Source organism: Notothenia rossii, assembly GCF_949606895.1.
Source record: "Notothenia rossii genome assembly, chromosome: 5".
NCBI lineage: Eukaryota > Metazoa > Chordata > Actinopteri > Perciformes > Nototheniidae > Notothenia > Notothenia rossii.
The window spans coordinates 15,880,957-15,893,811 of NC_136903.1; the positions used below are offsets into that span (position 1 = coordinate 15,880,957).

At 40.1% G+C, this 12,855-nt stretch overlaps 1 protein-coding gene and 1 long non-coding RNA gene across 2 annotated transcripts; one reads left to right on the forward strand and one right to left on the reverse strand.

Moving 5' to 3' along the window:
- Positions 1-311: 311 nt before the first annotated feature.
- Positions 312-4,538, reverse strand: islr2 (immunoglobulin superfamily containing leucine-rich repeat 2). The gene is made up of 2 exons (XM_079682779.1): positions 4,256-4,538; positions 312-3,546 (listed from the first exon to the last, which is right to left on the reverse strand). The coding sequence occupies exon 2, from the start codon at positions 3,535-3,537 to the stop codon at positions 1,423-1,425; it is 2,115 nt and encodes a 704-aa protein (XP_079538905.1). The 5' UTR covers positions 3,538-3,546; positions 4,256-4,538; the 3' UTR covers positions 312-1,422.
- Positions 4,539-5,734: 1,196 nt separating this feature from the next.
- On the forward strand, positions 5,735-8,116 carry LOC307040190. The gene is made up of 2 exons (XR_013808445.1): positions 5,735-6,034; positions 7,940-8,116. It is a non-coding gene; the product is annotated as an uncharacterized lncRNA (long non-coding RNA).
- Positions 8,117-12,855: the final 4,739 nt, after the last annotated feature.

Sequence of the window (12,855 nt, forward strand, 5' to 3'; positions counted from 1 at the left end):
TCAAACGCAGCAGTTTTTCTTTTTACCTATTTCTTCAACACTCTTCAAAAGCCTGTCTATTGTTTTATATTTGATCAAACAAATATGACAGACCTTCAACCAGATCGTATGATTTAAAAAAAAAAAAGCACGAAAGAAAAAACGCACAACAATTCAATTAACCGGGCTGAATCGTTTTTAAATCTAACTGCTGGTATAGATTGTATTTTGTTTTAAACAATTATTATTTCAGAAAGGCCTACATTAAATAATAGATTATTTATTTCTTGAAATAATCCGCAAGGTCCAAGACAAATCAGGAAAATAGTCGGTATAGTTTCATGTTTTATTAATTCCACTTACATAAAATGATATCAAAAAATCTTGAAAGGTCACGGGTTTTGTTTTTAGTTTCGTTTTACAACAGTTCACAAAAACTCACTATATCCAATTACAAGACAGTCAGTGCGCCCTTTCGTTGAGGCTTCATAGAAACTTACCGTAAAAAAAATAATAATTTAAATTCACATGGCTTTACATCACAGTTAGACAGTAACATCTAAAGTCCTCTACACTACACTAATAAAAACCACACAAGGAAATACGTGTGACATGCCATGGACACGTTAATTGTAAAAAGCGAGAGTATAGCAAGCACCCGTGGATGAAGAGGTTAAAGTCGCACATTTTTAAAGCCTTACATTACGTCAAACAACATTTTGTTGGTATATAACATGGGATTTCCCGTGAAGCACAACACAGTTAAGAGTGATATTTTCATTTTTGGACTCACATGATAGTGGGCAAATCAGCACCGTCACCCATGTGTGAGCTAGCATAATTTAATGAAACATCTTCATCCAAATCTGCGACTGGATGCGTAAAGCGGAGCCGCAGTGGCGACACCTGAGGAGATGGTAACTATGAGATTTCTTTCTCATCCACATCAGACCCAGTTAAGAAAGAGCAATTAGCCCCAGGTGTGAGGTTTTTTTAAATGGCTTTAAAACATATGGCACTTTTTGTTTTTGTAATCTCCAAAACGGTGATTCAATATCTGTTTCTCCTTTCAGTTACGCGTAACTACGGCAAACTCCGCACCTCGACGTGTGCACAATATTGCCCGTGTGTCACTGTCCTGCAGAAAGAGAACATTTTTGCTGCTTTCCTGTCAGTTTCAAGATCTTATAAACTGTAGAAATATGTGCTTGTATTGTAAACGTGTTGCTTATTTTAACCGTACAGTAGACTACAAATGCCACATGAATCAAATCACAATCTCAGGTGATCGACGGACTACTTTCTGAGGTAAATTTTTTTACAAGATCCACCTTTTTTATGCATGATAAGCCATCGTTGTTCACGTGAATAAATGGTGGGTGAGTTACCTGCTTGGATGTAAGGCTACTTAAAGTAAAATATGTTACAGTGTACTCGCAGAGCTCAGCGGCTGGGCTGCTTGTAGTTCCCGTTGATCTCCTCCGAGATGTTGACTGCCTCTGCCCCCAGCGGTAACCTGTCACTGTACTCCGAGCCCACTTCAAACTCCTCCGGGTTGGTTTTGGATGAGGATCCGGGGATGGACGTCACCACGCTCCCATCAGCCTCTCCGTCTCCGTCCTCCCCATCGGCCTCCCCCTCCCCCTCTCCTAACTCGCTGGGGTCGAAGGTTTTCTCTGACTCCACAAAAGACGCCCTGGGATCAAAATCTCCAGTCATTTGTTTCTCCATCTGGTCTGGATTCTGAGCCTTCATGATCAGCTTGTAGGTCTTCCCTTGGTATTTGTACAACAAATGGCAGCAGGTGGCCCCCAGTAACGGAACAGTGGCCAGGCCCAGTAGGAAAATGCTGACAACCACAATGATGAGCAGGGAGGGGATCTTCTTCCTGGTTGTGAACACTACTTGGACTTGGCAGTCCTGCCCCCCATAAGTCAGACAAAGTGTGTAATTGGTGCCAGGCTGTAAACCATGGAAGCGGTAGGCGTTAACCCCCTCCTCTATATTGGACCACTGAACCATGGAGTGTCCATTGCCTGTATTTACACAGAGGTACAGCATGTCCAGTGTGGTTTTACTGGTCGAGGACTGTAACAGCCCGATGGCTTCTTTATTGACTGTTTCCTGGTTTTCAGTGTGGCTCAGATGAAGGTTAGATTTGCTGCTGGGAAGCTGCAGGGGATTCAGCTGCACTTTGGCCTCTGTCTCCGACACTTCTAATGCAATAACACCAAAATCAAACGTGTACTGCTTCAGGTCATCCAAGCTCAGGTTGAAGGCGTGGTTAGTGATGTATTCACTGCTTTCTCTCACGCCACACTTGCTTGCAAAGTTGGGGTTCTTTGAGCCATCGCCCTGCCCCGTCACAGCATTTTTGTCTGATGAGTCAGCACCGCCCTTTGTCTTTTCGTCAGGCTTGGTCCAGTTTATGTCATTAGTTTTGGACATCTTGGACTCTGGCTTTTTTACAGATGGACGGATCTTGTCCACCGTTGAATCGCTGCCACTTTTCGGGGTGCCTGTCATAGCCAGTTTAACACCGCTCTCTGCCTTACCTAAATCATTCACCGCAGAGCAGCTGTAATTCCCATCTTCTTTTTTGCTCATGCGAGGGATGATGAGAGAGCCGTTTCTAAAGATGAGGAAACGATTGTTGGTCGTTTTATCATTAATTGGCACATCATTTGCCTCTCCAGTAGAGGGCAAGGGGAACAAATTATTCTGATTTCCTGCAGTGACCTCCCAGCTGACCTGTGGTGTGGGGCTGCCTAGTGCCTCACAATTTAAGATAACCATTGAACCCTCGTAGAGCTCAGTGTTCTCAATGTTGGGCTCGTAGGAGATTTTGACAGTGGGGGCTTTGCAATCCAGTTTGGGAATCAATGTAACCATTGTGCCCTTCAGGTGTTCAGGGGCCTCGCATGAAACTAAATTTGGCTCTGGGACAGAAATCTTTGTTGTCAGAATCCAATCCCTCAGCCACTCCAGGCTGCAGGAGCATGTGAAGGGGTTCTTAAAAATCTGAAGGTGTGACATGGAGGTGAGAGCATTAAAGGTGCCCTGCACGATGGTGGTGAACTTGTTGTTGTTGATGCGCAGCGACCTCAGGTCTTTGAGAGTGGAGAAGGCGTCCTTAGGAAGGTTCATCATCTCATTGTTGTTCATTTTGAGAAGCTGCAGGGCTGTAAGGTTGAGCAGATCCTGCCATGGAAAGTTCACAATTTTGTTGTAGCTGATGTCCAGGTTGCGGAGCTGGACGAGGGCGGTCAAGGTGTCCGTTTCTATGGTAACTATCTCATTGTGGGCCAGCCAGAGAGAGGTGACCTGCGTGATATTGCTGAAGTTTTTACTTTTCAGTATTTTGATTTTATTGGCAGAAAGGCTCACGGTGGTAACGTTGGAGGGCAGACCCAGGGGGACCACCAGCAGGTCTTTGTAAGCACAGTCAGCAAACTGGTGGGCAAGTTTATCCTGGCAGCTGCAGAGCTCTGGACAGCACTGCACAACGCCGACCACTATAGTCCACAAGGCGAGGAGCTGAAGGAGCCGTCCCGCCATTTTCTGCACCTGCAAGCATCAATTATCACACATTAGGCACATTTTTAGAAGGCAAGAACATAAGCTCCATTATGTCCATTACACCAGCGGACATGCAATGGGAAAGCTTTTACATCTAATATCCACTTAAACATAATTAGTGGTGTGGTTACGTCAAGGCTCTTTAATGCAACTCCAATTTGCATTACAAAATAAAAGACACTGAAAACAGAAACAACCATAGACAAATCAACTGCTGATATCTCACAATCTGATACCAATGATCACATGCAAAGTTGATTTTTAAATTATAGGGCACCTTAACCAATGCATTGCAAAAAAACAGCATGTTCACTTATACTTATAGCTGTGTTGGAGACGTTTTAAAAGCATGCACATAATGCTGTCTATCATGTTTGCAGCAATTTCAGGGTCAGGTGTTCTCTCAGCACGCCTTCACAATCGGTTTGCGACATACTGGCACTATTAATGGTGATAAAACACTAGATTTTTGCAATGAATCAAAACCATTTGACTTTCAGAAATTAAAGTTAAATGGCAAAATTATCAATTTGCACAGCTAGGTATTTTGCACTGAGTATCACAAGGACAGATGCCCTTGTGATACAGAGTTACAATTAACCTACGGAGCGATGTTTTCCACTTCTTTTTAAATCTATCTTGATGTAAATGCTTCTTTTCACCTGCAGTAATAGCATCAACTACTTAATCGTCTTACCTGTAAAATGTTAACTTCAATTCCTGTGCCTTATTAATCACTTCCTGGAGTTTTAATCCTCTGAAACAAGTTTAATGTTCGAAAAAACTGGAGTCCTTTAATGTTGCGGATCTGTTCACATGACTTTTGCAGGCGTCGACAGCAATGATGAAGGGCGGTGGAGGGAACATTTTCCCGGTGAGTAGCTTTTTCGGTCCGTCGCTTTTTTCCTCTCCAGCGAGTGTGAGATCCACTGCGCGTTCTCGATGCCGTGGAGCGAGAAAAAGAAACCGTGCACGCGCAGCCTCTCCCATCTCTCTCCTCACTATTAAAGATACAGAAGCTCCGGGTCCTCCACCCTCAAAGAAAATTCATAATTCAGGATCCTATGTTTTATTTATTACCCCGACCCAAGCCTAATCTTTGACCTCATTCTGTGTGGCTGCAGACTATTGTTTTTAATTAAAGGACAGGACAGCAGCTTCCATAAGACAGGTTTTAAGTTGAGTTGTGTTGAGAGTGCCAGGCTTACATTTCCAGCATTGCTCGAATATAAATACAACGACAACAAAAGCCAACAAACAAACAAACAAACAAGCAAACAAAAAAAAAAAACCATAGGCTGAATTCAGAGGAAACGTATAGAGAAAAGACCCATAATCTTCACATCACATCAGATAAAGATAAATTGATTGCATTTAATTATATTATGTGACACTAGCCAAAGTCAAGCTTTAGTGAATGGTACAACTGGATGTGGCATAAAAACTAATAGTAACGTCTTTATGGAATTGTTATTCTCAAATGTTGCCAATCGCAAACATGAAGCTCTATATTTATTTTAAGCTCAGTCACTGGTCTATTTGTAATGTAGTATATGGTCACTTATGTCTACTTTATTATCTTTACAAAAAAAAAAAATTACAAGTCATAATTGTTGCTCAAATGTTTATATCCTGAGGATTAGTATCCGAGGGCATTTGTTTTCTTGCTCAAATACTGCCATCGTGTGGTGTACTGTGGTATGCACACAGCTAGTTTAAACAACAAACCACTAAGCCTAAAGTGCCCAGTGCAAAACACTAATTCAATGATTAGTAAGAGAATATTTTCAATAAGGTTGAATCCTTAGTTCATAGCTTTGTCTGAACTTTTGGAGATATCAGTTTCTGATTGCGAGTTGCATATAAGAACTGTTAAGATAGCAGGGTTTCCCACACATAGACTTTACTTGGGCGGGCCGCCCAGTTATATTAACGGCCACCAAAGTATAATTCGCGAGCCATTTAGGTTGAATTGTTTTAATCCGTCCGCGTGCACGACGGCATAGTGATCTCTCGCTCTACCCCTCGCTATAGAGAGGCGAAGTCCCGCCCATCTACTTCCGACCCATGGGACCCCGGAAGCGGAAAATTATACATTGACGTCAATGGAGAGAGAAAAGTCATCTTTCGATCCCGTTTGAATTGTGCCACGAATGACACATATGATGTTTGTCAAATTAAAAGAACATTTTGCAAGTCAAAAAAATAAAAATGTGTCGTAAAACTGTGAAGTTACAATTTTTTTTGTGTGAAACCGCTCAGTGAACTACAGGTCTCTGGTCTCGCACAATACGCGTCACCATCACAAAGATGGCTGTCACGTTAGTAAATTTCACCTGTTTCTTTCAGAATGAGGCGAAAAAGTATAAAACGAGGTGAAAATCACTACAAGTCTGGGCATGTTGAGAGCTGTACATACACGAAAGGGAGCGGTTCTGTAAGAGCCAGCATGCGGGACCGGCTTTACAAGGTTTCAGTGAGTAATATGAGTGCAATGTTTAAGGTTAATGTCAGCTAGCTAACAAGGTACACTAACGTGTTTTGTTTTAGAAACTAGTTTTCTCCTTAAGAACTTTGTGGTGTCTGTGTATGCTGTGGATAACATTAGTGTTCACAAGAACAAGATACACTCCCGTGTTTTGTTTTAGTTGCTCTTCAGATTGAAGCGGCCAGTTCTATATCGACTATATGTGTGATCTCCTTTTTACATCTCGTTGTGTCATTTGAGTTTATTTGCTGTGTGTAGATTCAAGGATTTTGGTTATCTTGTCCAGGGATGCAAACTTGTCACCTTTCGGCGAAATTCTCCGTTTTGAATCCAAAATAGGTCGTTTTTGTGATTCCTGTAGATCTGCAATAAAAATATTTTTTGGGTATGGGAGGGGGTCTGGGACCCAGATTAATGTGCGGCCGCGAGCTTTTTTTATATATATTATAATGAAGCGCGAGCTGTGTGCTCGAGTCTTCCTGCCTGTCGGCTCTGCTCATGATGTATAATAAGCCTCTGCTGCTCGGCGATGATGGTCTAGCTTCAGCAGCTACATTACCTACGGTGCGTTCGTTAATATTAACTGTGCGTCCGGAGTCCCTGTGGCACAGACTGGACCGCTGGTGAACAGCTGTTAGAACGGGCCGTTCAGGTGTTCAGAACAGAGCTCCCTGTCGGAGCGGCAGAGCGTGATATGCACTGAAAAGTTTTTTTTTCCCGTCGCAATATTATCGTTGAGCTAGCTAACTAGCATACATTGTCACTATCTGCTAACGTTAGCTTTAGCCTTCGTTTTCTAATCGTTTTTTTCATAGGCTATAAACAGAGGTGTTATAAGTATATATCTTGTAATTGATTAAAATTAGAAGTACTCAGTTCTTGTACTTGAGTAAAAGTAGAAGTACCAGAGTGTAGGAATACTCTGTTACAGTAAAAGTCCTGCATTCCAAATGTTCCTCGAGTAAAAGTAGAAAAGTATTATTATCAAAATATAGTGAAAGACAGTAAAAGTAGTCATTTTGCAGATTGGTCCATTTCAGAATAATAGATATGATATGTTTTATAATGACTGATCATTAAAGTGTTCTCAAAGCTGGTAAAGGTGCAGCTAGTCTGAATGACTTTGTATACTGCAGGGTAGCTGGTGGATTTACTCCAGGTGGAACTAAAGTCTGATTTAACACTTGATTATATTTCACATCATTCATCCACATCTGAGAAGTAACTAAAGGTATTACATACATGTAGTGGAGTAAAAGTACACCATGTACCTCTGAACTGTAGTGGAGTAGAAGTACAAAGTAGCAAAACATTGAAATACTTAAGTAAAGTACAAGTATCTCAAAATTGTGCCCAAGTATAGTACTTGTTGAGTTTATGAACTTAGTTACTTTACACCAGTGGCTATAAAGATAGAAAGACTAAGCCTTGCACAGAGGCCTGAAAATACATTTTCAAAATGCTCAACAGTGCTGCCAAAATTATAAACTGACTGCTAAACAATTAAAATAAATGCTTTTTATATATTTCTATTAGATGTGACTCTATGGCGTTTCTGTTAATATTAACACTGCTGCTTTAGTTGTTCTGACTGCTAAAATCCTCTGTTATTCCTCATTTTAAAGCCGATATTCTGTGGGGTCAGGGGGCTCGGATCCTTGTCACCTTTTTCATACCTGATGAGTTTGCATCCCTGTTGTCAATTTGTTTGGTTATCTAGGCACAGCTGTGTGTGACTCCCTCTGGTACACTGGTATGTGTTTTCCTAATGTAGAGAGCATTGATTATTAATAAACTACACACTGACTCTAGATCCTGACCAAATCCTTATTTTTTGATCAAATGTTTTTCAAAAAAATGTATTGTATATTATATAACAGCTGCACATCACAGACCGGAGTCTCTGCTACTGTGGACCACGAAGGAGGGGATCATCATCCCCATCCCCAAAGACCCTGCATGGCATGGAAATCTCCTCCTCCTGGAACAATTCTACACCCAGCATATGCTCCCTGTGTTGGCCAGTAGAGAGGAGGACATTTAAATAAACATACTCTTAACACCCTCGGACTCTGCGTTGTGTTTCGTATGTGTGATGGGGTGTTATGCAGAGGGGAGGAAGACAGGACACAGCAGATTGGGATTGTGGTGGAGATGCTGAGCAGTTATTTAATTGTTGCGTGTAATTATTATTATACTGTGTGCTTCTTAGTTATTCCATCTTTTGCTGTAACATGGATCTGTATGTAACTCTATATTTACTTGTTATCTACCACACTTCCTTCTACATCATACACCATCATTATACATGATGGTGTATATAGGATATGTATTTATTTGTATACATATCTAAATTGTATAATTTTATTTTTCGTATTTGGGATTTCTCTTTTGTCCACTCAAATACACTTGGCCCTTTCTCTTTTCCATGTGGAAAATGGCAGCTGCATATTCTGCTTTTCTCGTCTGGCTCCCTGTCTGCTCATCTACGATGAGAAAATTATATAATTAATCATTTAAACCTGTTATTACCAATATTTCACAAATTCTTCATGTAAACTTAAGAGCACAGCTGTATGTTGAGTATGTCAGCTTTGCTTGGTTCATCTTACTGGGGGGGGGGCTGCTACATGGATGTCGGTGCAGTCCACAATAATTTTGCAGTTGAAAGCAGAATGAATTTATTATTGACTCAGAATGAAGCACAACTTCATGTCATACAATACATTGACTTTATTTGTAATTGTGTAAAAAAAATATGAATATTGATTAGCAAGCAGGACCTGCAGGAACAGAGAACGGTGATGGATGGAGCTGGGAAGAGAGAAGAATAAAGAAAACAGATCAACTTTATTATCGGATATTAAAAATTCAATTTCAAAACAAGTTGCTGCTCCTACAGTTTTCTAGTATGTAAAGATGATTTCACATGACCTATGCAAAATATCACACTCAATACATGTGTGTCTCTGGGGGGTGCGTTGTGCCTTTGATGTATATAAATAATATACCATAACCAAATACTATTACGTACAGTGGAAATCAGGTTGCCAGAGCAGGTCAGACCAGTGTGCATGTTCCTCAGGGTCTCAGCAGTTACAGGTGAGGTAAAGAAAATAAAAGAGAAACAGGTCAGTAACAACACTTTAAAGTAACAACACTGAATAATTATCTCTTTTAATAATTTTCTCTCAGTAATCACTCAACTACTGTCTTTCCAACAAACAGATTGACTCACTCTCAATATCATCACAATGAAACACGTCCAGAAGAATGTCATGCAAAGCTGCCTGCCTTCCTTCCTTCGACTCTCCCTGAACTGCCTGATCTTTTAATGGTCAATGTTAACCATTTGTGCAGATAGCATTAAGTAGAAAAGATCGCTGATACTAATGTGGGGTTAGCCTACCTCCCGCCCCCTTAGCACCTGGTGGAGGGGGCGATAGGCTACTCTTCAAATGTTTCACAAAATACTTACCATCATGACTACTCTTACTGTTTAACATTTCGGTTTACTTCATGTTAAGGCTAATACAAATGACAAGGCTAAGTAATGTAATATAATGCTAACTAACATGCTCGCTACTAGCTAGGTAGCTAACTTGACTATGTTCCATGCAAAACATGTATATTACCTGATATGTTTGGTCCAACGACTCCTGGTCCTTTCATCAGACGGGAAGCGATAGAACGAGCAAGTGGTATGATCTCTTTTGTGATTACAACCTCGTACAAAGCACACAGGCATCTTGTAAAAGTGAATTTATTGGAGCAATCTCTTATATTTATTGGAGGGAATAAATCAGTCTTCTTCTTCCTCTTTGCTTTGCGAGTCACAACCAGTCTTGGAGCATTATCGCCTATGACATCACTTACGCGACCCAGAATGCATTTGGGATTTGTAGTCTTTCTAGTTGCGTATTATTCATAGTCTTATATTTCAGCATTTTTACGACAAACTGTGACTTTTTTTGCATGGAAATGATTGTTTAAGATTGACAAACATCATATGTGTCATTCGTGGCACAATTCAAACGGGATCAAAAGATAACTTTTCTCTCTCCATTGACTTCAATGTATAATTTTCCGCTTCCGGGGTCCCATGGAGGCTCCCGGAAGGGGAGGGACTTCGCCTCTCTATCCCAGTAGGGCCTGGCTGCAAGTACTTCCGGCATCTGCCACAAAGGCCGCTACTCCGTGGTATCTGTGGCAAGTATATGCCACAGATGTGGTATCTGTGGCAAGTATATGCCACAGATGCCACAACTTGCCGTGGCAAGTATATGCCACAACCATGCCACAACTTGCCGTGGCAAGTATATGCCACAACTTGTCGTGGCAAGTAAATGTCACAAGTTAAGAGAAGGTTTATGGTAGCTGCCACTCGCCTTCCGTGGCAAATGCTGATATTTAAACCCGTATTTATCGCGTAAAATGTTGCTGTTTTGGCATGACTTTATCGGACTGATCTGTACACAAGACTGATGATCTGTTACTGATGGTCCGATCTCTATTTTTCAAAAAGATTAAACATTATATGTTCTATAGAATTTACATGGAGAACGTGGTTTGTTAAAATAAATAAACGTGCTATTTTTATGATAATACTCAAGATATATTATTAGTAAGTTGACATAAAGATCTAACATTGTTGACCAGAGGTGGGAAATAGGCTAACTTGTATACTCAAGTAGCCTACTGTACTTGTGATTTAGAAATAGCCTACTTGTGCTTTAGTTGAGTATGTAAATGGTGTGTTACGTAGTCTTACCCCACTACAATTCAAAGGTAAATTGTGTAATTGTAGCCTACTCTCCTACATTTATTTAATACGCTACCTTTAGTTACTTACTACAGCTGCTGCTGTTTGGTGCCAAAACACAGTTTTTGAGGAGGACAAGGATGAGGATAAGGAAAACCAAGCGCAAAGCCTACAAGCACTGAAAAGCTGGCAAGGGGAGACGGATGAGCATGACTCAGCGTTCTGTCAAGAACTTGAACAATATAAATTGTTCCCCAGTTTCAAAACGCAATAAAAGGGTGGATAAAAAAGCATGCATTGTGTCTTGATTTTTAATATAGGCCTACTGTCATGATTGTCTTAACATGGTTTGTTCAGATTCACTGATATCAATATCTAATAAGAATAATCTGAAGCATTTAAATAAAAATGTTCAACCAGAATTAAAATATTAAACAACAAAACAGATACAATGACATTAATCTGTTTATTAACAATGAAAACAATACAAATTAAGTACATATGCCTGGATTTAAAATAACACATTTATACATGTGTACAATCAAATATAACTGTCCTTTGCCTCATTTATAAAATATAAATCTTAGTATCTCACTAGCAGTGGCAACTGCAATCAGTTACAGCTGCCCTAAGTCTGTAGCCAAGTCTAATAACACCATTGTACACGTTGCTGTGTCAATACATCTATTTATTTTTTACTTATTTGTCTTTACTAGTAACAATACACCTGGTTATCGTAGCAAGCAGTGGAAACTCCCCTCAAGAAGCGACGATTGCCAAGGGCTTGCGTTGCAACGCTCACTTGCCAATATTTCTTTTTTTATTACAATATAGGCCTATGTTTAGCCTACTATCATAGATATAGCACGTTTGTTTATTTTAGCAAACCACGTAGGCTATTCCAAGTAAAATTTAATATAAATGATAATTTATTATCTTTTTGAAAAATAGAGATCGCACATCAGTCCTGTGTACAGATCAGTCCGATAAAGTCATGCCTAAACAGCGACATTTTACACGATAAATACGAGTTTAAATATCAGCATTTGCCACGGAAGGCGAGTGGCAGCTACCGTAACATTTCTCTTAACTCTGGCATCTTGTGGCAACTACCGTTCAGCATGCGCAAATGCAACGGCAAGTTGTGGCATATACTTGCCACGGCAAGTTGTGGCATATGCTTGCCACGGCAAGTTGTGGCATCTGTGGCATTTACTTGCCACGGCAAGTTGTGGCATATACTTGCCACGGCAAGTTGTGGCATCTGTGGTATATACTTGCCACAGATGCCACAGAGTAGTGGCCTCTGTGGGAGATGCCACAAATGCCAAGGCACATGCCACGGCGAGTAGTGGCAACACTCATTGTGTTCTAGTATGATAAATAAAATAACATTGTACCTTGAAAATCAATGCATTCGTTCATTTGACACGTTGGTGGTTTTAGGTAGGCTATACAGCGACCCCTGGCGGTTCTAGTGTGAAGTAAAAGTAGAAGTAGCCAACCTAAATGTTGGAATACTCTGTTACAAGTAAAAGTCATGCATTAAAATGTTACTCAAGTAAAAGCACAAAATGATTAGCATAACAATATACTTAAAGTGCATATTACATGTTTTCATTATAATGATTGATCATGAAAGTGTTCTCAAAGCTGGTAAAGGTGCAGCTAATTTTAATGACTTTGTATACTGTAGTAGGGCATCTTGTGAATTTACTCCAGGAGTAACTATAAAGTCTGATTTAAGACTTGATTATATGTATCATCATTAATCAGAATCTGTAGTAAGTAACTAAAGGTAGCGTATTAAATAAATGTAGGGGAGTAGGCTACTACATAACATACCATTTACATACTCAACTAAAGTACAAGTAGGCTATTTCTAAATCACAAGTAAAGTACTTGAGTATACAAGTTAGCCTATTTCCCACCTCTGGTCAACAATGTTAGATCTTTATGTCAACTTACTAATAATATATCTTGAGTATTATCATAAAAATAGCACGTTTATTTATTTTAACAAACCACGTTCTCCAAGTAAAATCTA